Raw genomic sequence first — 26,977 nt, forward strand, 5'->3', positions numbered from 1 at the left:
ATGGACCCAGTACTGTACTTGGTTGGAAACCTCTGCCTTGTCCAACTTGCCTATTTGACAGACGGAAAAATTGTAGCTCAGAGAGGGACATTTTGTTCATTCTTTCACAAAATTTACTGAGTACTGATGTTGTGCTAGGCCCCGTGCCGGGTACTGAGGACTCAGAGAGGAATAGGTGCTGTCGTCTGCTGTATCTGTTTTCTGTCGCTGCCATCACAAATTATCACAAACTTAGTAGTTTAAAGCAACACAAATTCCCTATCTTGCAGATCAGAAATAGATGAGAAGTCCAACACAGGTCTCACTGGGCTAAGAGCAAGGCCTTGGCAGGGCTATGCTCTTTTCCGGAGGCTCTGGGAGAGAATCCGTTTGCTGGCCTTTGCAGCTTCTAAGAGACGCCCTGTTCCTTGGCTCTTCATGTCCGAAGCCAGCAGCACTGCGTCTCTCTGATCCTGCTTCCGTAGTCACGTTTCCCCTAACTCTGGCCTCTTCTGCGTCCTCTTCTACTTCGGGATTGCACTGGCCCCCTTTGGCTAATCCAGGATAACCTCCCTGTTTCACGGTCAGCTCATTGGCAACCTTAATTCCACCTGCGAACTTCGTTCCTCTTGCCATGCGAGGTGACACATCGTAGGTTCCAGAGACAGGATGTGGGTACCTTTGGGGGCTGTTCTGCCTACTACAGCTGCCCTTGGGGAGCACGGAGCTCCCCGAGGGAGACAGTAATCAATGTGGGAGCTGCTATGATAGGGGCACTACAGCAGCCCAGAGAAGGGGACACCTGACCCTGCTGGGTGGGGGCAGCGGGAGGTCAGAGAAAACCTCCTGGAAGAAGTGAGGGCTGACTTGAGTCTTGAGGAGTGAGGAGCTAGCAGGTGAGGAGGGAGTGGAAACGGAAGGCATACACGGGGGCCTGGGGCAAGCCGGAGAAGGCAGGTGCCACTGTGGCTGCAGCTCAGAGAGAGGCAGTGAGGCCGGGGCGGTGGCAGTGGCAGAGAGCGGTGGCCAGAGCACAGGACAGCTGGACGCCTGGAGGCCACTGCTTCTTGAGGAGACGGATGAGGTCGGGTTTGCATTTGAGAAAGGTCACTCTGGGGTCCTGGAGGAGAGTGGCTGCGTGAGGAGGACGAGAGGGTGGGAGCCAAAGAGGAGGGCATCCCATGGAAGAAATGGTGGGGGCCTAGATCAGGGCGGGGCAGGGGACAGAGAGAGCACGTGGGTTAGGGAGCTGTTGGCGGGAGGAGCAGTCTAGAACTAGGGATGCTCGTGTGTCAGAGGCAGGGGAGGGCAGTGTGCTGAGCAGATTTCTGGCCTAGGCGCCTGACTGAGTGGTGGGGCCATCACTGGTAGGCATAGGAGAGGAACAGATTTGGGAAGTTGCTGGGTTGGGTTTGATGTGTTGATGGCCAGTGCCTGAGAAACATCTAGAAGGAGGTACCAAGGGGCAGCTGGATATGTGAGGAGGCTCTCTGGACTTGTATCAGCTAGTTATTGCTGTGTAACAAACCACCCCAAAAACAGTGTTATAAAATGGCAATCACTTCCTGTCACTCACCCGTCTGCACGTGGACTGGGGGTGTCTGATCCAGGCTGGGCTTCACTGGTGGCTCAGCTTCCTGCCGCAGGTCTGCAGGTCAGCCAGGTGGTGGGATTTGGGTGATGCTGACCTCCTCTTCCCCTTTGACCCTGACCTGAATGCCTCCCCACATTGCTCCACTCCTCACTGCACTGGCCGATGACATGTGGGCAGAGACCTGCAGGAGGTGAGGGAATGAGGCTGTCTTGAGGAGCAGTACTCTAGGCAGAGGTAACAGCCAGTGCAAAGGCCCTGAGGTGAGACCATGCCTGGTGTGTTTGTGGAACAGGAAAGAAGGCCAGTGTGGGTGGAAGTGTGGGTGAGTGAGGGGACAGGGTAGAGAGGGGATCAGAGAGTTAGCAGGGGCCTTAGTCACATGGGGCCTGGACAGTCACAGGAAGTAGACATTACCCTCACTATTATGGCTACTGTTACTTTTCGTCCTCTCCTTCTGCCCCCCACAGGACCCCCCATCCCTGGACACGGCCATCCAGCACGCCCTGGCAGGCCTCTATCCTCCTTTTGAGGCCACAGCACCCACTGTCCTGGATCAGGTGTTCCGTCTCCTGGACTCTGACTTCCAGGGAGATGGGCTGAGCTTCCTCCTGGATTTCCTGATCCCTGCCAAGCGCCTGTGTGAGCAAGTGCGTGAAGCAGCCTGTGTAAGTCGGGAGGGATATGGGGCCAGGGGACAAGCTCTCCCAGAAGTCACAGGGCTGGAGGCAAGCGGGGAAGAAAGAGGGCTGGTGTGTGTCTTATCTCCCAGGAAGAGTTGGGATGTGAGTGGTTTTCCAAGTATCATTATTTGCCCAAAGAGAGACATGAGCCCCCCAAATGGAGCAGGAGGGCCACTTGGCCCTTTACCCTGTGACATCTAGGAGTCAATTACATTTGCACTTTCACTGGCAGGGAGGAAGACCTGAATAGCGGCATCCTTGGGGGTTCCCTGGCCCTGGGAGCCTGCCCTGGGGCTGGCACCATTGGCCTCGCCACGTTGCCTTTGCTGAAGTGGGGCAGCTTCAGTGTAAATAGCAGAGAATGTCCTAGAGCTCCCCTGGAAGCCCTGAGGTGTCAGGACTCTTGCCTTTTCCCCAGTGACCCCCTTCAAACTCAGATCTCCAGGAGGCCTCTCCTGCAGCCAAGTGGAGAAAAAACTGCTTTAGGCAGGACTCACTGGCTGCAAATGACAGAATTCTCACTCAGACTAGGGCAGGGGGGATCAGGCCTCAGACTTGAGTTGATCCACTGATCAAAGCCCTTGAAGACACTGTCTGTTTTCTCTGCTTCTCCCTGCTTGTCAGCATCATTCTTGCAGGCTAAGTGTTCCCCCAAGGCTGGAGCCTAGGGAAGCTCTAGGATTATCTCCTGCCCTGGAGAGGAAAATGAACTCTTCCCCATGAGCTGCAGATAGAAAAAAAATCTCAAGGAAGAATCCTGATTGGCCAGACTTGGGTCATATGTCCATTCCTTGACCAATCACTGTAGCCAGAGGAATGGGGTACCAGGATTGCCCAGGCTTGAGTCATGTGTCTACTTCTATGGTCAGAGGGTGGAACTGTTTTGTTTTTTTTTTTTTTTTGAGACAGAGTCTCGCTTTGTTGCCCGGACTAGATGAGTGCCGTGGCGTCAGCCTAGCTCACAGCAACCTCAAACTCCTGGGCTCAAGCAATCTCTGCCTCAGCCTCCCAAGTAGCTGGGACTACAGACGTGCGCCACCATGCCCGGCTAATTTTTTCTATATATGTATTTTTTTAGTTGTCCAGATCATTTCTTTCTATTTTTTAGTAGAGCCAGGGTCTCGCTCTTGCTCAGGCTGGTCTCGAACTCCTAACCTTGAGCGATCCACCCCCACCTCGGCCTCCCAGAGTGCTAGGATTACAGGCGTGAGCCACCGCGCCCGGCCTAGGGTGGAACTGTTTTAAGAAAAGGATGGGAGAAGCCTGAGGAGACAAACCCTGGAGGAACTTGCCCATACCTTTCACAGGTTTGCTGGCTGTTCCGTGATCTGCTGTGCTTTAGCGCCCACTCCCCCGCCACGCCAGGCTCAACACACACGAAGAGGTTCTTAGGCCCCATCAGCCCTTCTTGAGTCGCTCAGGACATGCCTGTCAGGGACATAGCTCATCAGGGGCAAAAAGTAATGGTGGGGACCATGTGTGTCATTTCATTGGTAGAAAGAAATTGAAGGTGGCAGCTAAGAGTTCAAGTTTAGGAGCCAGAATTGGGGGTGGTTGGAACAGAAGGAAAGCAAGATCATCCATTTAACTTGTTTAGCACAGTGCCTGGCTCACAGAAGTAGCTCGATACACAGGAACTGGTATTGTAGAAGAGGGGAGCTTCTTACGCAAATGTTTGCACCCAACTTCCACACATCCGGGTTGGCGTTATTTCATGGAGATCCTCCCCCATCCTTAGTTCTTCTCCCTGACAAGTCACACAACTGCCCACTTCCTTTCTTTGACCATTAAAACCACATTTGCTCTGCCCCCTTCCTCACTTCTCCTGGTGACAAGCTCATAGCCTTTCCACATCTTTATTTTTTTTAAAGGTGAATTTAATTTAATTGTAATTACAGGCAAATTTGTGTCCCCTTGGAGCAGGGGAGAATAACGTGGGATTAACAGTGTGGCCTCTGGGGTCAGGTGCCGCAGGTTCAAATCCAGCCTCCTCACTGTGAACGTGGGAGATCCACGCCACCTCTTTGAGCTTCCCTTTCCTATGTGTCCGGTGGGAAAGTTAATAACAGCATCTAGTGCACAGAAATGACACATGGCTTAGCACAATCTGGCACACAGCAAGTGCCCAGTAGCCGTTGGCTACTATGATACCATTTCCTTGTTTGTCCCTCTGAAAGGAAAATGCGGCAGCCACAAATCTGCCTCTCCAGCTGCCATCACCTACAGGCAGCCGCCTTCAGAGGAAGCCGAGTGGGGCTTGGGAACAGACCCGACTTCAGGCGTGAAGGCCTAGGGACAAGTCCCGCTTTTGCCACTTACCAGCTATTTGCGTATGAGCCAAATATTTCACCTTTCTGAGCCCCAGCTTCCTCGTCCGGAAAGTCAGAATAATCACACCTGTGCTGCCTGCACCCCTGAGTTACTGTGAGTCAGAGGAGATGATCCTAGCTGTCATCTCTAGGGCGCTTCGCTGTTTGCAAGGAAATGGCTGGGCTGTTTTTTTCTCCTCCGATGAGAAGGTGAGGGGTAAAGCATGTTGCAAACCATAGTGGTCTGCATGGAAGGGGTGGAAGAACTCACAGGCTCACGAGGGCTTGTAGATAGGAAGCTTTCCCGAGGCAGCACAATCTCCAGTGTAACTGATACGAATGGCTTTAACAGTGTGGGGTACAAATATGGTCAGATCTTACCATTTCCTTAATTAATAATTCCAGGAAACACTTGTTTATTTGGCAGGAGTCACTCTCCGGAGGTCTCCCACTCACACATCCAAATTGTGAATATGTAAGATTGTCTGGGATTTATTCAGCCCACGAGACTCAGACTCCTTTCCAAAAGCTGGGTAGACAAAGACCTATTGTCAACCCAGCGGAACTGCTGTTTCTGTTGCTGCCACGTGGTGTCACTGTTGGACTCTGGTCCTGTGCAGCCCAGTGCAGAGGCTCAGCCCAGAGGGATCACCGCAGTTAAAGCCTGTTCTAGAATGATTTACTGTGTCTGCCTGTGCAGGGAATTGCTGGCATCTTCTCTCCCTCTCTCTCTCTCTTTAATTTTTAAAAGTTTTGCCTCACCTGCCATGTTGTTACCCTCTGAGGGGAAATAAATAAATGAATAAATAATAAACAAATAAATAGTAAACATTCAGGCCCAGAATGACTTTTGGGTCAGGAAAAGGTGAAAGATCATCTAGTAAATAAATGGCAGGGTCAGATTTCCTGAGTTCTCATTCACTATTGTTTCCACTTCATCGTTAACCCCTCTACTTAAAAATTAGAGAATGATATGAAAACAGTAAATTATCTTTTTTTAATTGAAAATCCCCACAATTTTTCAAAGGGTGAATGTTGTCCAAGGAAGAGAGAATTAATAATTATTGAGCATCTACCTATTACATGCTAAGCGTTGTATTGGGTTCTTTATGTATTATCCCCAAATTACAGTGGTTCAACTTACAACCTTTTGACTTTATGATAGTGTGAAAGCAATGCACAGTCAGTAGAAACTATACATCAAGTACTCAAACAGCCATTCTGTTTTTCACTTTCAGTATAGCAGTCAATAAATTACATGAGATATTCAACCTTTTAGTATAAAATAGACTTTATGTTAGATGATTTTGCCCAACTTTAGGCTAATATAAGTGTTCCGAGCACATTTAAGCTAGGCTAGGCTAAGTAAGCTACGCTGTTCTATAGGTTAGGTATATCAAATGCATTTCAACTTATGATATTTTCAACTTAGGATGGGTTTATCTGGATGTAATATAACCCTATTGTAAATTGAGGAGCATCTGTATAATCTCACTTAATCCTCATGCCAATCCAGTAATACTGACATATATTGTTCCCATTTAAAGATAGGAAAATTGAGGCTCAAAGCGTTAAGTAACTTTGCACAAGTGTAGACCTTTGTCCAAACCTGTGTCTCCTTGGCTTTAAAATAGTGGGCTAAGTCCTGAGCTGGGGTGGGAGACATTTTGGATAGGTGGGGAGAGGGGGGAAAGAGCTCTTCATGGGGGAGATGCTCGCTAACTAGTGCCTGGAGCTCTGAGCTTTCTCCCTTAGGCCAGCAGGCCAGCCAGTATTTTCAAGGTCGGGGCCAGGACTGGGGTGAGGCAAGAGAGGCAACCTTTGCACCACCCAGAGAGTGAGGGCCTCTCAAATACTGCCTCACCCTCGTCCCCGACCTGTTCGAGATTCCATCTGGGAGAGGGAAGGAAGCAGGTCCAAGGTTGGAGTCTTTCGGGGCCAGATTCTCTGATGCCAACCCCTTCTCTCCACAGGCCCCCTACTCACACTGCCTCTTCCTGCACGAGGGCTGGCCGCTCTGTCTGCGGGATGAGGTTGTGGTCCACCTGGCACCCCTCAATCCCCTGTTACTGCGCCAGGGTGACTTCTACCTCCAAGTCGAGCCCCAGGAGGAGCAGTCTGTCTGCATCACCATCAAATGCCTCTCCTTGGACCTCTGCACAGTGGACAAGAAGCCTGTTCCCGAATCATCCTACTCTGTACTTTTCACCCAAGAATGGCTGGAGGCCATCAACAACGACTTTGAGGGAAGTCCCCTACGCAACTGCCTGGTAGCTTCGGAAAATGGGATTGCCCCTCTCCCTTGGACCAAGATAACCAGCCCAGAGTTTGTGGATGACAGGCCCCAAGCAGTGAATGTCCCTTCCCCAGCCTGGGGGTCCCTTCAATTAGAGGCACTGGATTTGAGCAGCCCTCAAGAGCTGCACCAGGCCAGGTGCCCAGACGACCAGGCGTTTCTTGCCCAGGGTTTGGCCGAGGGTAGGGGCAGGACCTGTGGGAACAAGTATCCGGGCCTCGTCAAGGTGGAGCAAGCCAGGTCCCGGGAGGTGGCCTTCAGGGTGGACGATGTGGTCAGCCCGGACTTGGAGGGAGACTATGTGGCTCTCCTGGACGTTTCCCGAGAGAGAAGAGGGGACAGCCCCAGGAGGGAGGCAGAGACTTCGACCGGGAATACTTCTGGGGCACTAGAGGAGATATCTGGAACCAGGGAAATTCCTTTCTCTCAAAAGATGCTGCCTCTGTCGGAGGCCAGTGAAGGACCATCCTTGGGAAGATGGGCTTGTGTGGAGCCAGCAAGCTCAGAGGGGGAGACCTGCACTTGGGGCTTGAGGAGAGACGTCAACCATAAGGCAGTGCCCCAAGGGACCTATGTCAATGTCCTCGAGGACCCGCTGGACTGTGCCTCTGGCCTTGGGGCAGATGTCTCAGAAGGGCCAGCTGCCACCAAGACACAGGGCCCTCTGGGAAAGTCAGAGAATGTGGTCCAGCTCAGGCCTGTGCCAAGACAAGCTTCCTCTCCCAGCCTGTCCCCAGCTTCGCCTGCGGCTCCTATCTCCGAAACAAAGGTGGAAGAGAAGACCAAGCAGGGAAACGGGAGACTTCCCAAGCCCATGACCCGCCCTAGTCGAAACACCTCCTCCTCCGGGTCCCCCACTCCTGGGCTCAAATTCTCATTCTTAAAAGGGCAGAGGCAATCCCCTGTGTCCCCAGAGAAAGCCTCGCTCCAGCACGATGGACCTTGGAAAGTCCTGTGTTCACTCTACTCTCCTAAACCCAACCGAGCCAAATCCTCGGGGAAAGGTAGGCCGCCCACTTGCTCGGCCGTCCGAGGGGATTCCTGTCTGGATGAGATCAGGTTACAAGGTGGTTCTGGTTGTAGGGGACAGAGGCCCACCTGGGCTGGCGCAATTTCAGACGGCAGCACAGCATGTCAGGGGCTCGAAGTCTCGCAGGTCTGGGATCGAGTGTCACAACAGCCCGAGTTCACACCCCAGCGTCACCACACGTGGGCTGTGTGACCCGGGCCAAGTACTTAACCTCTCTGAGTCCAGGCCCCCTGTCTGTGCAGTGGGGATCCCATCTACCTCGCAGAGTTACTCTGAGGATTCCGAGAGATGCCAGAAGCAGGGAGCTCAGCGCGGTGCCTGCCGCGCAGCAGGAGAGCCGTGGCCGTTCTGCTTGGCCAGAAAGTGGAAGAGGAAACATCCTCCACGTGGAAAATCCATCCTCTGCTCAACATCCTTTTCTCTGTCGTTGCTTCCCCACAGCAGGCGCAACTCAGACCAAAACATCCTCTGGCCCAGCCGCTGACTCAGCCCCACTGACTGGGGAAAAGACTGGCTTTCCAGAAGCTTCTGCAGGCCCCCCAGAAAGAGGCCCCACCCCGGATAAGGAGCCCCCAGGACCTGAGCCCAGGCTCGGGGCTCCGAGTGTCAAGGTTTTCCACTCCAGGATAGCATGCCTGCCAGGTTCTGGGGATCAGAGGGGAGAGTGGGTGGGGGGAGGGAGCTGGAGGGTCCCAGAGCATCCTCAGATGCTGGTGGGCAGAGGGGAGGCAGGGAAGGCACTGGAGGCCTGCGGTCCAGACCAAGCCTCCCTGGGCCTCAGTTTCCTCATCTTTCCAATGAAGGGGTTGGATTACATGCAAGCGATTTTTAGGTAGCCATCCAGCCATCCACAGGGCCGCACAGTCAGGCTACAGGACGAGCGCGGTTTCCAAGGCCTGGGCCTCATTCCCCCGGCTGTACTTCTCCCCTCCCGGCACAGACGACAGGCCGTGCTGGCTTCATGGCCCGGCCTCATGACCCCTGCGGGGAGAGTGAGGCACAAAGCCCAGATTCTTGGCGAGAACCCGAGAACCCACGTCTGCAAGTCTGTGAGAATAAATAAATAGGGAGCTGCTGGCCACGGGGCTGCGCTCTCACCACGAGAACAGAGACGAGGACATCGTAACAACCGCCATGCACTGAGCTCTCACTGTGCTATGTGCTTCTCAGGAACTATCTGACTTAATCCTCCAAATAACCTAATAAGCTCAGTATATTTTCCCCCCATTTAACAGATGAGGAAACTGAGGCTCACAGATGCACTGACTTGCCCACGGACACAGTGAGACAGTATAGAGCGGGGACTTGAGCCCGTCTGTGTGATCCCAGAGCTCATTCCATGAGCTTCTCCCAGGGTGCCCTGTATAGAGGGGTCCAGAGGAGGGGAGGCCACCTCTGCACAGAGAAGAGACTCGGGGAAGACTTCTCAGGGTGAGACTTGTGAGCTGGGTCTTGAAGGATGGGTAAGAGTTCAGAGCTTGCAGAAGCAGGAGAGGAAGGGCATTCCAGGCAAAGGGGCCGTTATGGGCGAGCGTCTGAAGGCGACGGAGGAGGTTTCCTGGAGGTCACCCCCAAAGTTCTCACTGTGCAGCTGCCCTCTCTCCTCCAGGCGGTCGGGACAGGGCCGGGCGGCCCCTGCTTCTGCTGTCGACGACAGAAGCAGCCTGGGAGGCGCCGTGGTGCACAGCCTCAGAGGTCACCAAGCTACTGTCCTACCTGTGCGCCATTCCCAGGTAAGGGTCTGGGCCACCCCGACCACTCAACTCCCACCTCAACCCCCTGGGCCCAGCGCCCTGGACCAGGCACTGAGCAGAGAGGAGCTGGACCCTTCCATCCAGTCGTCTGTTCACAGAGCCGGTCCTGAGCCACATCTGGGGGAAGGCAGGGCAGGCTAGGTCCCTGCCATCAGTTGTTAGGCTGGTGGGAGAGATGGGGGGTACACAAGAAACAAACCCTGGGCAAGCAGCTTTCGGGAGGGTTAGTGTGGTGAAGAACACAGCGGGATGTTGTAGATCGGTGGTTCTCAAACTTGAGCGTGCATCGGAATCACCTGGTGTGCTGTTAAAACACATCACTGGAAATCTGCATTTCTAACAAGTTTCCTGGTGGTGCTGCTGGGCCCAGGACCACACTTTGAGAACCACTGTTGGAGCGCGAGAAGGGTTGGGGGACAGCTAATTTCAATTGGGAAATCGGGGAAGGCTTCCCTGAGGAGGTGATAATTGAGCTGTCATCTGAATTATAAATAGTTGTTCAATAACAAAAGGAAAGGGCGAATGAGTGAGTGAGAGAGTGAAAGAATAAGTGTGAGTGATGAGTGACCCGGGCTGATTTCTAACACCACCCCCCACCAGCATGCAGACTTCCCGCATTGGACTGGCTGGGGAAGAGGCACCATCTTTTCCTCTGGGACCCAGCCCCCAGCCAGGGCAGTCTCAAAGGTGGTGTCACTCAGGACTGGCTAACAGGTCCCAATCCAACCTAGAGGTCTGCCACTGGCGGGAGATGGGGAGGGATGTATGGAACCCTTTGGAACCTTCTTCATGTGCCCTAACCCACAGGAGCCTTCACTGCCACCTGCTGGCCACTGAGATTTTTCTTGCTTTTGTCCCAGGTGGAGTGGCTTTTCTGGCCTGAGGGGGAGATGGGGCCCCCTTTTCTGTGCTGGGAAGTGGCCAGCATGGTAGACAGAGCCCTGGAATCCTACAAACTTGTTATGTGACCTTGGGGCAGTACCCGCCCCTCTCTGAGGCTCACCTGAAAACAGGGGGTGACCAAGTGGGCTCTGACCACCAAGTGGGGTCCCAAGTGATGAGGACGAAGGGGAATGAGCAAAGTGAACTGTCGAGTGCAGTGCACACTAGGATCTTGAGTGCTGGGCTTGTTTTTCCACTTGTGCTCTGGGCGCACATTGGCTGGACACCGGCTCTGGGCCCAGCTTCGTGCTGTGTGGCGCTGGGGACCCCGAGGCTCCTCACATCGGGCCTGGCCTTCAGGGGTCTCCAGGCTGGGGGCAGAGAGAGGTCGGGAAACAAATCACTGTTCCAGTGCAGGCAGAGCCGGGGGCAGGTGAGGACATAAAGTCAGAGATCTGCTGTCACCTCCCAGAGCCTCCTCTCACCGTCTGCCACTCCGCCTCTCTGTGCCTCAGTTTCCCCTTCTAGGATAGTAATAATAGCAAATATTTATTAAAACCTCTCCCTTACTCTGTGCAGTCACCGAGTGCTTACATTAGTGACCTCATTAGTCCTCACCGTGGCCCCACAGGGCTGGTATTATTATTATTAAATTGACTTAGAGACATGAAATAACTTGCCCAGGCCACCGGATACTAATGGCAGTGCCATAGCTCCACCCCTACGCTGGGCCACCTCTGGTTTTGTCTATGCACTGGGTGGTTGTAAGGCTTGAAGGCAGTTGGGGGTTATTTTCCAAACCTGCCTGGTCATCATATTGGCCAAGGGTGCTGGAACCACAGCGATCCCCCGGCCCCACCCTGCCCTGCTGGCCAGCTGTCTGGGAGGATGGGGGTGGTGGGGTGTGGGCGAGGAATCGGTATTTTAACAATTAGGTCAGTTCTGGGCATCCTAAGGTAATCACCGAACAGCGGCCCGCTGCAAGCTCCATGCCCTGTGGCTGAACCAGGCAGGGTGTTTGGGCTGCAAGTAACTGACATTCTGATTCAAAATGTTTTATCTGATCAGAAAATTTATCATTCTGTGTCTCTGCCTTATTTCTGTCTGTAAGAACTTTTTAAAAGAGAAAACGTCTTTCTGAGAAGCCCCCCAACTTCCCCTTGGCTAGAAATATGACTCGTGACCCCCCCATCTAAACCAATCATTAGCCAGGAGGATTGAATCACTATTGGCCTCAGCCAAGCAGAAACCAGTTCCTGGGGGGCTGTGGCTGTGTGGAGGGAGTTGGATTCTTGAACAGGATGAGGGTTCTGCCCAGACGAAAGTAGCGGTGAATGCTGGGCGACTCCCCCGCTGCAGCTGGGCTGCGGTTAGGAGCGTTAGGGCCCTGAGCGAGGGCTGTGGGAGGCACCGCGGAAGCACCGAGGAGGGGCGATGGCTCTGCCTGGAGAAGAATCAGGAGGGCTTCTCGGAGGACGGCACTGGGACTCGGTCTTGCAGGATGAAGCGTTCGCCAATAAATCAGGGCTTCTCGCAGCCAGCGTCCCTCGCCTTCCGCTAGGTCCTTCCCCTCTGGGGAGCCCCAGGCCATCGAGCTAGACTGCCAGCTCTGTTTACCACCCACAGGCCCGAAGGTAACGCCAAGGGGCTGGCGGTTGTGATCGATGCCAGGAAACAGCCCCCACAGCCGGGTCTCGTCAGTGGCCTGCAGGCCACCCAGGTGAGTGGGAGGTGGAGAGCCTCCGCCTGGCGAGTCTTGGGAGCCACCAGGGGCCTCCTGACACAGAGCCCTGGGGGCTCAGCGATGGAACCAGAACTCCCAGGCAGGGACTTTTATGACAGCTAACAGAAACCCCAGCCCAAACAGGCTTAAAGAAAAAGGATGCTCCTTGGTTCCTGTAACTCGACAGTCCAGGAGCTAATCCAACTTCAAGTAAAGCTTGATCCAGGGCTCAAATATTGTCACCAGGACCAACCTCCTCTCTCTCCATTTCTGGCCCGTTTTCCCACTCTCAGAGAGTCACCCCCTCCTCCCCTTGGTGGCAGCATGGCTCCCAGCAGCTCCAACTTTGCATGGCCTCTCATTTAAATCCAGCAGGAAAGAGTGAGAGACTATTTTCCCCTGGGGTCCCAGCAAAAGTTTGTGTCTCATTGGTCCCAATTGGTCCAGGTGTCCATCCATCACCCGGTCCCTGTGGCCAGGGGAATGCGGCACACTGATTGGCTTAGACTTAGATCACAGAAACCTCACGAACTGCGAATGGAGGAGGGAAGAGATTCCCAATCAGCCACTACGGGCAGCAGAGTAAATGGAGGTTTGGCATATGCTTACCTCATGGCCTGATCTCCTGGCTTTGGAGATGGGGAAACTGAGGCCCAGAGGGGCGGGTCATCTAGGAAGATTTGCAACACAGCTTGAACCTGCTGCTGCTCTCTTGACTTCCGATGATTTGCCATCCAAACCTATCACACCAAGGTCTTAGTCTTGGGGGGACGGGTACCCCACCCTGTCCTGTGGCCCATTTGTCTGCATCCTAGCGGGGAAGGAGGAGGAAATAAAGGGGTGGGGAGGCTCCGTGAAGGCTTGGCCGGCAACTCTGAAGTGGCTCTCTTTGACAGGCTCGGGTCCCGGCCTCCGTGGGAGCTGTGCTCTTCCTGGGGGAGAAGGAGGCTGCTCTGCGACTGCAGGCTCTCCCCGACATCCAGGTGAGGGGAGGCAGGTCTGCCGTTGAGGAGGGGAGCTGCTGGGCTTGAGCTGAGCCGGGGCGAAGGGAGGAAGAATTGCAGCATTCATGAGCTAGAAGAGCCTTTGAAATAATCTCGTGTAGGGCCATAAATATGAGACCCGGGCGCTACAGTTCCGCGGTCCTGCTCCGTGGCAGGCATCGTCGCGCCAGTCTCAGAATGATTTCTCCCTGGCAATCCTGGCAGCTCCTGGTGGGTGCTGCCCCACGATCGAGAGTTGCACATGGCATGAAACCTGTTTGAAAAGCTTCATCCAGTCAACCCCCTCCCCCTTTCTTTTCAGACGGGGAAACTGAGGCCTAAGGCCACACGGCAAGCCAGACACAGAGCTGGAGTCACCTGACTTGCAGCCCAGTGCCTTTTCTATACTGTGGCTGGACCTGCTCTTCCTGTATTTCTCTCCCTAATTAATACAGATGCAGAGTTGATTCGTGACGTTGCAGGAAAGGGCCCTGCGGCTGCCTTTAATTAGTGCCATATACCACGATAATGAGCGTGGGCGCCCAGCCCTCTGCCCTGCTTCGGGAAGTGATCTAAAAGCTCTCCCTCTTCCTCCTGGTTAGTGAAGAGGCACATTGTGAGCTAGAGATGTGCTTTTCAAACTTTAATGTGCCCATGAATCTTGTGGGGAGCTCATCAAAGTGCAGGTTCTGATTAAGTGTTCTGGGCCTGGGATTCTGCATTTCTAACATGTTCCTAGGTGCTGCTGGTGCTGCTGGCCCATAGCAGGGACAACAAATGGGTCCATAAAACCACAGAATCCATTCGATCCCACGCCTAGGTATCTGAAGCTATTCCCAGAATTAACCTCGAACTTCACTACCTGGGAGAAGCAGTCACCTAGTTCCTCTTCCGTGTCTTAGAGGACACAGTTAGGATTTGATGACTTTTCTCATCAGCCCCAAGAAGGGGACAGCCCTTGGTGGATCACCAGAGAACAGCGCAAGGAGGACAAAGAAGTTTCATCACAAGGGCCAGCTTCAATCAGTGTGTGTGATCACCTGGAGAGCTATGCTGGGAAAGAGCCAAGCTCAGGGGGCACAAGTGCTATGATTGATTAGTGATGCCTGCCTTGGGCACAGGCTGGAAGCGTGGCAGTACGAGTGCTGTTTATATGCCATTCCTTAACCAGGGCCTGGTTCTGCATTTTGATTTGTTGGAGCTTCCACAGAAGATTGGTTGTTCACAAAGCAACTCTTAAAGCCAGGGTCAGCCTTGCTTGTGGGGGGTGGAAAGGGACTAGAGCAGGGATCTCAGAAGGACCCTCTCAATCTCTGTCCCCACACTGAGTCCCTGGTCCTCTTGATTTACTTCTTTTGTCTGCAGGTGGAGGTGCTGACCTCGTTGAAGGCCCTCAGCCACTACGTGGACCCCGGCCAGCTCCCCGCAAGCCTGGAAGGCCCCTTCCCCTACTGCCACAGCGAGTGGGTGCAATTCTTCCAGGTGTCTACCGTCACGGCCTATGACCCCTGACCCTCACTTCCCTTCCTGCCTTCCCTGTCCTGCCCCATGGACCCATCAACCTGCCAGGTTCAAAAACAAACATTCAGCAAAGGTTTACTAATACAATGAAGGTACAGAGTGGGATGATTACAAGCTCAGGCTCTGAGGTCGGACTGTGTGGGTTTCTATCCCAGCTCTGTGGGGTGACCTTGGGTAAGTTACTTACCTTCTCTGAGCCTTGGTTTTCTTTGCAGCAAGTTGGGGGGTGATAATAGTACCTCTTCATGGGCTTTTTGTAAGGATTAATTGAGTTAATGAGGGTGAAGAACTTAGAAGAGTATCTGGGACATGCTAAGAACTATGTGTATATTCACTGACAGTAAACTTACAGGCATCTGCTCCGTGAACCCGCACAGCAGGGGAGCTCGGGGGCTGGCGGGAGAGGCAGATGTGCTCCCCCTGGGTAAGAGGGAGGAAATAAGGAAACTGTCAGTGCTGGGCTCCTCTCCTGCGTGGTCACAATCCCTCCTCACCACAACCCGGAGATGGGACATTTTATGCCCAGTTTAACACGTGGGGACACACAGGACAGGGTTGACCTGCACAACAGCACACAGAAGATTATAGGCTTGAACCACACTGAAGCCAGTGCCCACGAATGCCGGCCCAGGGTTCTCGCTGGACCAGGGTTGCTCAACCTCAACCTGTTCACATTTTGGGGCTGGTAATTCCTTTCTGGTGGGAGCTGTCTCGTGCCTGTAGCGTGTTTAGCACATCCCCGGCCTCTACCCACTCTGTGACAGCACCCCACAAATGACAACCACAAATGTCTCCCGACATTGCCAAAAGTCTCTGGGGGGCAAAGTCACCCTTTGCGTAGAACCACAGGCCCATGCTAACAGTCTAACGGGGTGGTTTATTTGCTTTTTGCCTACACGATCTTTTTAAAATTGTGCTTTTGAATAGGCAATGTATTCAAATCTCCAATGGTACCAAAGGGTATATGCTGAAAAGTCTCCCTTCCTACTTGACCCCTATCCTCCCAGTTTCCCTCTCTAGAGGCCTCCCATTAATCCAGTGGCTTCTGAACTGGATTTTAACTTTATTTTTAAAAAAATTATTTCAATATATTTAGGGGCTGCAAATCCTGTTTTGTTACACGGATATACTGAGTAGTAGTGAAGTCCGGGCTTCTAGTGTACCCCTTACCCAGACAGTGTACATTGTACCCAATAGGTCATTTTTCCTCTCCTGCCCCCTCCCACCTTTGGAGTCTCCCATGTCTATTATTCCACTCATATGGCCACGCTCACCCATAGCTTAGCTCCCACTTTCAAGTGAGAACGTGTAGTATTTGGTCTTCCATTCCCGAGATGCTTCACTGAGGATAGAGGCCTCCAGTTCCATCCAGGTTGCTGCAAAAGACATCATTTCATTCTTTCTGATGGCTGAGTAGTACTCCATGGTGTATATATGTATATACGCCACATTGTCTTTATCCACTCATCAGGATGAGTGACCAGCGAGTGTGCAGTCGTTGGTGGACACTTAAGTTGGTTCCACATCTTTGATATTGTGAATCGTGCTACAATAAACATGTAAGTGCAGGTATCTTTTGATATGATGACTTCTTTGGGTAGATACCCAGTAGTGGGATTGCTCGATATAGTTTTGCTTTAGAACCTCTCCTTTAAATGAAATCTTACCTATAGACCCAGAAAATGAAACTGACAATGATGGCGACTAACAGTGTTATACATGCTGGGCTCTATTCTGAGTGTCTTGTGCAAATTAATCTGTTTAATCCTCGCACAACCCTATAAGGCAGGAACTACTGTGACCCCCATTTTACAGAGGAGGAAGCAGAGGCACAGAGAAGTTAAGTAACTTGCCCAAGTTCTCACAGCTTGTAAGTGATGGAGCTGGGCTGAAGTGGGACCCAGCAGAGGATGTCCCCCAAGCCCAACCTGTCCCTTCCCTTCCTTCCCTTCCCCCTACTGTGTCCCCATCAGCTTTGGGAGTAGCTCGGGCCTGTCTTCTTTCTTCTCCCTCTCTCATTCCCAACACCAGTGGTTCCCAAAGTGTGGTCCCCCAGGCCAGCAGCAACAGCAACACCTGGGAACTGGTAAGACATGCACATTCTTATGCCCCGCCCTGGAGGAACTGAATCCAAAACTCAGGAGTAGGGCCTACAAGTCTGTGTTTTAACCAGCTGATTCGGATGCAGCTGAAGTTTGAGAACCACCGCCTTACACCCACCCTGTGTCCTCCTGGGTGGGGGAGGCACTGGCCCGGGCTGACACCCTCGCTCTGGCCTCTGTCCTGCAGAAGTTGGACCCTTTCCTTGCTGACCTCCGCCAAGCCTCCTCTCTGCTACAGGCTTCCATCGAGGAGTTTGAGAAGGCTGACCCCCCTGGGGGGATCCAGGTGAGCTTGGAGCATGGGGTGGGGAAGCCACACCACACTCCAGACTCCATGGACCGAGAATGTGGTCAAGGGGACAGCCAGGGGTGTGTGTCATCATCCTCGTTTTTCATTCATTCATGTGACTAATATTTTGGGGACAGCTACTGTGTGTCCTGCACTGGAGACCCAGCCTGGGGCATCTGACTTGTCCCTGCCCTCGTGGGGCTCACGGTGCAGTGGCAGATGCAGTCATTTAAAAAGTAAACAAAGAAATGGATATGTAGTTACAAATCGTGCCAAATGCCATGGAAGTAAGATTGAGAATAATGGGAAAGGAGGGAGGCCTCTCTGAAGAGATGGCGTTTAAGTTGAGGCCTGAAGTTTGAGAAGGAGCATGACTTTGAGGGGGTCTGTGCTCCAGGCAGAGGGCAAATATGTGCAAAGGCCCTGAGGTGGGATTATGCTTGGGGTGTTCAGGAATAGCAAGGTCAATGTGGAGCAGAATGAGTAGTATGGAAGGAGAAGGAGAGGAGCACTAGAGGGTCATCTAGATCCCGCAGGAGTCAGATCAAGGAGGATTTGGGCTGGATTTTGATTCTAAGTGGGCAGGGAAGCCACTGCACTCTCTCCAACCGGGGGATGATCCTATTTGCACTTTGAGATCCGTTCAGCTGCCATGTGGAGAACAGACTGTAGGGGGAGCCAGAGGGCAGCAAGGAGATGAGTGAAGAGGCTGAGCTGGGTGTTCCAGTAAGAGATGATGGAGCCTGGACCAGTGAGGTTGCCATGGTGATAAGAGAGGGAGTGGCTCTAGGAGATGTTGCAGAGACAGAAAGGACAGACTTTCGGGAGCACCTTGAATGCCAAACTGGGGGTGTCAAGCTTGATCTGGATGTGGGGAGCCCTAGAAGGTTGCAGAGGGAGAGTGGGGATGGGGCCTCAGGGCCTGCCTCTCTGTGCTGGCAGGAGGCTACCAGGTGCCTAAGCAAGTCCAAGGAGCTGATGGAGGCTGTGCTGAGGGACCCCGGCCTACTAAGCCTCCAGCGGGAAGGCGGAGCCACCCTGGCCAGGCTGCGGCGCGAGGCCAGCAGGCTGGACTTCAACCCTGATGTCAGGTACGGACATCCAGGCCTTTCCTGCCTGACTCCCATCCTGTTCTCTGGCCAGGGAGCTAGAGGCTGTGGCCACCCCAGCAAGGGGGACACATCGTGGCGTGTGCAGGGCCTGTATCCCAGACTGAGGCCTACTCACGTGCACCCCCCTTCAGCCTTGGCAAGTTCCTCATCTCTTCCCTGCCGCCCCTCCCTCAGCCCCAGCCCTCTCCAGCACTGCGCATTTCTGGTCACCCTCACGGACCAAGTGCTTTCTCTGGCCCGCACGCCGGGTGAGCTGCTTCAAGGGCCTGTCTTATTTATTCTGGCAAGAGCCAAGTGAGAACCACATCGCGCTCACTGGCTGCTGGGTACCTGAGGCTCGGTGAAGTGAAATAACCTCTGGGCCATGGCCAGCTGGGGACTTGAAGCCAGGCCATCTGAGCATGCCACCCCCGTGGCCCTGCCTTCCCAGGGGCTCTCAGTCTTGCTGGGAGAACCTTGCCGTGTGTCAGGGGTCTCAGAGCCACAGAGTAAGTAATGGGCATTCCGGGAAAGCACCGACTTCATAAATTTAGGGGGTGGGGGAAAGTCAGTCATTAAATTGGTCAGTAATTGAAAATATTTTCTCTCTGTTAGAACACAGCTACTTATATTCAGGAGCCAAATGCAAAGTTTGCATAAGCTTTTAAGAACAATTTGTTTATTGAAGCAACACCTAAATAGCACTTAGTATGTATACAGCATCGCTCTAGGGCTTTGCAAATATTAACTCACTTAATTCCCACTCCCGAGGTAGACTCTGGTATTATCCTTATTTTATAGTGGCAGAGCTTGAGGCACAAGGAGAGGGCAAGTGACTAGCCCAGGGTCACACAGCTGGAGTGTGCTGGGGCCAGGACTTGAACCCAGGCAGTCTGGCCCCAGAACCTTGAACATGCCACCCTGAGCTGCATCACTAGACTCAGGGACAGGTTCACGCGGTGGGAGCACTGACAGCAGAGGATGTGGGGGGTCATCCCCCTTCCCCTTGCAGTGCGGGGTGGGGCTGGCACCGTCTTTCCCAGCCTGCCCCTGTGCCTCACCTGCGGCCCAGGCTCCTCTGGTCCACCTTAGTTCCCTCCAGCTCCACCAGGGGGCACTGTGGGCCCACAAGAGCCGCTGTCTGTGTTTGTTCTGCGCACGGCCCGCAGCCCCTGCCTGCTCCGCTCCCTCCGTGCCCCCCACCACCAGGTGGGCTGGCATTTTCCATCCCATTTACGCATCCCGAGCCCTCACCCCTTCCTGGAAGGGTGGCGACCTGTGAGGAGCTGCAGTCAGCCGGGGAGGCCCAGGCAGAGCGGGGCGCCCTCCGGGAAAGCAAGCTTTTCTCCATCCTCCTTTTCATTTTCCTCCAGGGCAGAGGGAGGGTGGGGTGGAATTTGAGATCCTCCCTTCACGCTAGTATGGCCGGGCCTGGAAATCCCATCCACACCCTTTCCTGTGTGTCTTGTGGCTTTGGCCATTTTTAAAAATTCCGTGCAGAAACAACCCTGGACTGGGTTCCAGCTCAAACTGCCATCCGAAGTCATTTCCTCTCCCAGGACCTCAGTTTTCCCATCTGCAAAATGGAGGCTTGGGGTGGAGGGGTGTGTGGCAGCTACTCACCATCACTGCACTGGGAAGAGAGAGCGCTGCGAACATCGTGTGCTGGGCACGTGTGGAGAGTTTCGCGTGCATGAGAGAGGGGTTTCAGAAGGCACCAGCGTCTGGTGTCTGGCTCCGCTCAGGGAGTCTGACTTAGTTGGCCTGGGGTAGGGCCTGGGCATTGAGGGTTTTTTTTTTGTACCGACTTGCCACTTGGTAAGGGCATTGAGATTTTTAAAAGTTCCCAGGTCAGATTCTAATGTGTAGCCAGGGTTGAGAGCCACGGTGTCATATCATCGAATCCTCACAACTGCTCTGTGAAGTGGGTTTTGTTATTATCCCGACTTTATAGATGGAAAAACAGAGACACAGAGAGGTTGAGAAATTTGCACAAAGTCTCATACTAGAAGGCAGCGGGGCTGGGATTTGAACCCAGATCTGTCCAAGCTGGCTTCACATCCTCCTAGGAAAGAGGGAGGGTCATTTCACTTCCTGCCACGTCCCCTGCTCCTCCTAGTCCCACGGAAGGCCAAGGCTGAGGCCCAGAGATGTGCAGGGACCTGCCCAAGTCAGCAGCTGGAAACCCAGGCTGGGGCCACAGAGCTGGGGGGCAGGCCCCTGCTGGGCAGGGGTACAGGGGGGTGAGGAGGGCATCACAGGCCTTTTCTCAGCCTCCTACTCTTCCCAGGAGCCATCTGGCTGAAGCCACCGCCCTGTACAGCCTCGTGGATGAGCAGCTTCATGTCCTGGTCACTGCATCCAACAACCTCCTGGGGAAGCTGGAGCTTCGCGTCCGTCTGGGCCACCTGGAAGCCGCCATCCACCAGGTGAGAGGGGAGGCCTGGGACATGGGGCTCTGCCTGGCTGCCTCTCCACTCCCTGGCCAGGTGGAAGGACATAGCCTGGCATTGCTTCAAGGGCCAAGCAGGCATCCTTGGGGCACAGCACGTGACATGGCACTCAGTAAGTACTTAATGGGTGAGCTACGCTTATGAAGCTGTACTTATTGAGCACCAACTGTGTGCCAAGCCCTGGGCCACAGCCTTTAAGAACATCATTGCTCTCCAACTTCATCCGTTACCGGCGTTGTGGGACAGGCGTTAGGATTTCACCCACTGCACAGATGAGAAAACCGAGGCTGGGAGATGTTATGTCGCCTGCCCATTGATTGCATACCTGGGGATCTGATCCTGGAACTCACACCTGGCACCGCGTTGTCTGACTGCTGATGTATCCCTTTGTGCCTGAGGCCCTGGAGCATAGCGCACAGCCGGGTGGCAGTCCCGGCTCCAGCATTCACCGAAGGTGTGGGGCGAGGCAAATTAACTATGCAGTGCCTCAGTTTCCTCATTTGTTGAATGGGGGTAATATTAGTACCTGCTACACTGGGCTCTGTGAGCATGGAGTGAGTTAACATGTGCTCTTTAAGACACCCCAGAATAAGAGGAGGACATTCGCTTGTGGGACTGAGCCATTTGACACCCCCTGTCCCCCGAATCTTCATGTCCACTCCATCTTGCCACTGAGCAAATGCAGGCCCAGTGAGTTCGCAGTGGGCCCGCCAGCCTTCCTGTCCCGCCTGCAGCTTTTTCTCCAGACTGTTTGCACACCCCCAGGCCCTAACAGGGAGCTTGTCACCCCTGAGGCCGCCCACCCCCCTTTTTTTGAGACAGAGTCTTGCTCTGTCACCCAGGCTGGAGTGCAGTGGCGTCATCACAGCTCACTGCAGGCTCGAACTCCTGGGCTCAAGCGATTCTCAAGGCCGTCCCTTTTGTGATGGGTGGCGCTGAGTGGTTTGCCACCCTGTGGCTCCATTCAGACAACAGTGCGCACCGAGGACCTACTATGCGTAGGGCGCCGACCAGGCCACATGCCCGCTGGGGTCCTTTCTCCTTCGGATATTTAACACCGAGACCCCGCACTCATCCTCCCCAGGTTTCAGTCCAGGCCAGTGGTCCAGGCCTGAATGACCAAGGACAGAGACCTCAGCCTCCAAGGAAGCGGGGCTTGGGGGGCTGGCAAAGGGGCATCTCCCCAGCAGCACCTGTGTCCGAACCTCCCTCCCTTCCCCAGGTCGGAGACTGGATGGAGCAGGAAGGAAGCCGGTGCCTGCAGGCGCTGACCCCCACGGACGGGAGTCTGGACGCGGTGGAGAAAGCCCACGTGGAGTTCGAGGACTTCTTCCTTCGGGCTGCGGTGCGTTCCGGAAGCCCGAGGAGCAGGACTGGCGCAGATGGCGAGGGCACTGGAGGGGAGGCACAGCCAGGGCACAGATGTGGAGGTGGGAAAGTGCAAGGAAACTTAAAGAGACAGCGAGGAGATCAGCGTGGACCACAAGGGCTCTGCTGAGGTGTTGTCTCCTCCAGGAAGCCCTCCCAGAGTGAGGTCCAAAAAGATTCAGAATTCCCAGAGGATTTCTTGCAATTCAGATTCCAGGGCCTCTCCCTAGACTTACTAAGTCAGCCTCGGACAGCAGGGCGGGGAAGCTGCATGGGGTGTGGGGGACCCTGGGGTTCAGGAAATTCCCAGGCCAGGGAAGTGGAGAGGGAGACCTGTGGGGACTCAGAGCAGGGGCCTCTCACCCAGACTTTGGGGCCAGGGACACCTTCCAGAAGGAAGTGACACCGAAGCAGAGTCCACCTGGGCAAAGTGAACTGCCACGGCCGTAATATTTGTTAAACCCTCACCACGAGCTAAGTCCTGGGAGGTGGGTACTCGTAGGGTCCCCATTTTGCAGATGAGGAAACTGAGGCTCAGGAAGTCTCAGCAGGAGGGCAGCGGGAGGTTCCTGAGCTCTGAGGGAGGCCCCAGCCAAGGTGGGAGCTCAGTGGACGGCCCTCCCCTCCCCTCCCAGGCCCAGTACCGCCGAGGCCTGGAGCTGTCCAAGCAGGCGGCCCAGCTGGGAGCTGCAGCCGGAGGGGCCGGGGAGGTAGGAGGAGCAGCGCCCCCGGAGCTGGCAGCCTTCGCCTCTACCCAGAGGGCCTTCCAGGCTAAGCTGACCCACTTCTACATGGCGGCCGAGCGGCAGCGCACGGACCTCGAGACGCTGCTCCACCTGCACCGCTTCTGCAAGAAGGTGAGCCCTGTGGCCCACTCGCACAGACCCCTCTATCCCTTGGCTGGAGGTGGAGTGGGGACAGAGAGTGGCCTGGACACAGCACTGGGCTCTTTGCACGATTCATTCCCCAGAGTCCCGTGAAGAGGCGAGAGCAGTGGGAAGGGGGAGAGCTGGGATTTGAACACAGTGTGTCCTTCTCCAAAGGAGGAGGCGATGGCGACAGACGCCCTTATCCAGCAGGCGGGATGACGCTGAAGATGACGCTTAGGTTGTCAGGAGGGCAGCCCACGTTACCGAGTGTGTGCTCCGTGCCAGACCCTCCTGCGGGGTTCACACACCTTACCTGCTTTCGTCCTCACCGCGTCTGTGTGAGCAAGGGCACCAGCACGAGCAAGCTGAGGCCCAGAGAGGGAAGTGACTTGCTCAAGGTTGCCCAGAGGGTCAGTGGTCAAGCAGGATTTGATGTAAGAGCCCCTACACTTTCCAAATCCACCAAGCCAAACACCTCATTTTTCTAATGGGGGAAACTGAGGCCTACAGGGACAAGGGAGCAGCCTGGGAGAGTGTGACCCAGCTGGGACAGAGACCCACATGGCTGGCTCACGCCCAGCGCCTTCGGCTGCCCCTCACACTCGGCACTAAGGACAGAGCGTGAGTCGAGCCTGACCCCTGACTCCCAGCTGTCAGGCCGGCCCAGCACGCAGGCGACAGAGAACACAGGAAGCCCCAAAAGGCAGCAGGAAGGACTCCGGTCAGCTCACGGCTGGGGCCCGGGGAGGACAGCACACTCTCTGTCTCCTTGGGGCAGCAGACAAGGGAGGCAGATGTCAGCAGTGGCAGCAAAGGGATCCCCCAGTCCCGGCTGTATGGAGTCAGGAGCAAGATAAGGGCGGAATCCGAGACATATAGTCAGGGGCCTCGTGTGCCTGCGTGACCACGTGATCATGACCACAGAGCTCACTATAATAAGAGTTAATGGTTCTGTAAGTCTTATTGTGTCCCAGGCCCTGTTCTAGTCATTTCACATGTCGTTTCATCGTCACACCAATCCTATAAGGCAGGTGCTATGATGATGCCCATTTCCACATGAAGAAACAGAGAGGTCAGGTAACTCGCCCAGGGTCACATAGCTAGCAGAGTGGCAGAGCTGAGGTTCAAACTCAGATCATCTGGCTCTAGTGCCAGCCTTGCCAGGTAGTGAGAGAATTAAATTAAATGGAAGTAACCCCTCGTTCAGGGCTTTGCTCAAATTTGGAATTATCATTGTTATTATTATTATTATTTTGAGACAGGATTTCACTGTGTTCGGGCTGGAGTGCAGTGTTGCGATCACAGCTCACTGCAGCCTCTAAGTCTGGGCTCAAGCAATCCTCCTGCTCAGCCTCCCACAGAGCTGGGACTAAAGGCATGTGCCATCACTACCCACCCCACAGCTAATTCTTAAATTTTTTGTAGAGACGGGGTCTTGCTATGTTGTCCAGGCTGGTCTCAAACTGCTGGCTTCAAGCAATCCTCCCACCTCGGCCTCCCAAAGTACTGGGATTACATGCGCGAGCCACTGCGCCCAGCCTGGAATTATTATTAACACAAATATTATCATTATCATTAGGCAGAGGAAGAGGAGGAGTAATGCCTCAACAGTTAAGGCATCCGGAAGCTTCTTTCCTTTGCTTTCAGCCAATTTCAGCCCCACTGGCCTTCCCTCGATCAACCAAACTTGCACCAGCTCTGAGGCCTTTGCATTTGCCGATCCCTCAGGCTGGGAGGCTCTTCCCCTTGTACGGCGGTTTCCTCTGCTCTGGGCTCCCACGTCCCCTCCTCACAGAGGCCCTTCCCGCGGGCTTGGCCATGCACCCGGTTCTCTCTCCCTTCCCTGCTTTCTCACTTCGTGATGTTCACAGTGATCTGAAATCATCCTGATGCTTGTCACTTGCTTGTCTCCTGCACATCACCTGTGAGGTGAGCTCCCCGAGGCAGGGACGGGGTCTGAGCTGGCCCTGGCTCCATCTGCAGGGCAGGCACGTGGGGCTCAAAGAGCGCTGTGGATGACCGGCCTCGTGAGTGGAGGGAAAGAGGAGATATGGGGGCAGGCTGGGGGTGACCTGTCTGCAGGTGGTGTCTGTCCCTGGCCTAGAAATCACACAGCAGGAGGTGGCGGCCCTGACTTTGAGTCCCTCCCCGGCCAACTCCTCTGTGGCTCTGAATTTCAATCTGTACGAGGGGCTGGGCAAGATGATTTCTGAGCTGCTGTCCATCTTTGTCCAGCCTGGCCTGTAAGGTCGAGTCCCAGACAGACAGACAGACAGACACGCAGGACAGCCCGGGGCTGGGCCGAATCCCGGGTGGGGAGCATGGGTGCAGCAGTTTGCTACTAAATAATAATAACACGATCGTGCCGCTAACGGAGATTTATGGAGCCCTTTCCCTGCCATGAGCTCCGTGTGCTTCCGCGAATATGAAGCCATTTATCTAAAGACAAGTTCCCTTAATCCATGGAAAGACGGTCTCTTCGGAGAAAATGGCTCTCCGATTCCCACAGCCTAACAGCTCACTGTCGGGTCTAAATTAATGGAGAGAAGGATTATGTTTTCCACGAGCTGCTGGGAACACGCTGGCTCCTTTGCCGTCTGCAGACATTTTGTGGGGGAAGTGGGGACAGGCAGAATCACACAATGGGGCAGAGGCCCGGCGGGAGTAGGAGGGGCTCCGGGCCTGGCACAGCCGACTGTGCCACTGCTCTGTGACACTCCCCTGTCTGGGCCAGCTTCTCCTTCTTGTGCCTGGAGGACACTTGCCCTGAAGCAGGATAGACCCAAGGCGGAATCCCAGCGCCTCCCTGACTTGCTGCGTGACCTGAGGCAAGCGATTTCACTTCTCTGAGCCTCAGTTTCCTCCTCTGTAAAATGGGCACACCGGCACAGCTTGGTGTGACTGTACACGAGACACACAGAGCCTGGCAAACAGTCAGCACTCAGTAAATATTAGCCAGACTAAGCACCACTTGTAGGGGTGAACACAATTCACAGAGCCACATTTTCGGCTCTCAAAAGGCATTTCATGATCATCGATGCAACGTCCACTCCACAGAAGAAGAAACTTGAGCCCCAGAGAGGGGCAAGTCCTGACTGGCCCACAGGTCTATTAGAAGGTGCCTGAAGAGGCTTAGGGTGCTGGGTGCTGCTTCCAAGTGGCAGGTGCATGTACCCCAGGGAGAGAAGGGAATCCTTGTCATCGTAGTCAGCGGAGAACATGGCGGCCAAGCTGAGTGGGGCCCGCACGTTGACTGGGCACTTCCACCTCGGCCCGGCCACGCTTACTCATCGAGGCCTCTCTTTACTCCAAGAGGCACATCCTTGTCTTCATGGAGCCCTCACCATTCCACTCCCGGCCTGAGCCCCCTCCTCCCTCTCTTCTTGTCCCCCAGATGACCTGGTTCCACATGGACTGTCAGGACCTGATGACCCAGCTCAGGCTGGGCAAGGGCCGAAGGGCCAGCCCTGGGGACGAGCGTCGCCTCTGCCGCTACCTGCAGCGACTGGCGTCTGAGTTCCCTGCTGAGAAGCTTGCGGCCATGGGGCTGCAGGCGGCCTCCCTGAGCCGGCCAGGCCTGGGCCAGGACCTGTGGGAGGAGGCCCGGGTCAGACACGAGGAGATCCAGACCCTCCTGCAGAAGGCACTGAGCCGCTGCCCGTGCCCGGCGGCTCCTGCTGCCCGCTGGGCACACCCGGAGCCAAGAGGGGCAGCTGCCAAGGGCCAGGGTCTGGATGGAGAAGTCCTTTCCAAGGGGAGGCAGGACCTGCCCCTGCAGGACTCTCCGGGTGCAAACCGTTTGCCAAAGTCCTGTTGGCCTCCTCAGGCCACCAAAGCGGGGCAGAAAGGACATTTCCGGGAAGCTGGCCAGGCTATAGAGGCCGCTGAAGGCCCAGGCCACCACGCGCTCCCTGATCCTGGCCCTGAGCGTTCTCTTGTCACCCTCTTCTCCTGGCAGCGGCCTCCCAGGCAGAGCCTGGCCCCTCACCCCACTGGAGGCAGCTTCTCCTCAGAGGGGACAGACTCACAGACATCTCTGGAGGACTCACCCTAG

The 26,977-nt window shown here is 54.7% G+C and overlaps 1 protein-coding gene across 1 annotated transcript; it reads left to right on the plus strand.

Annotated features, from left to right (window-relative positions):
- On the plus strand, positions 1-26,977 carry KIAA1755 (KIAA1755 ortholog). Its single transcript, XM_012662806.1, has 14 exons — positions 1-9; positions 2,041-2,238; positions 6,536-7,862; positions 8,330-8,530; positions 9,498-9,621; positions 12,151-12,244; positions 13,144-13,230; positions 14,596-14,712; positions 17,041-17,139; positions 18,085-18,233; positions 20,524-20,662; positions 21,909-22,031; positions 22,690-22,911; positions 26,318-26,977. The coding sequence occupies exons 1-14, from the start codon at positions 1-3 to the stop codon at positions 26,975-26,977; spliced, it is 3,549 nt and encodes a 1,182-aa protein (XP_012518260.1).

The sequence above is a fragment of the Propithecus coquereli genome, unplaced genomic scaffold (genome assembly GCF_000956105.1).
Source record: "Propithecus coquereli isolate 6110/MARCELLA unplaced genomic scaffold, Pcoq_1.0 Scaffold780, whole genome shotgun sequence".
NCBI lineage: Eukaryota > Metazoa > Chordata > Mammalia > Primates > Indriidae > Propithecus > Propithecus coquereli.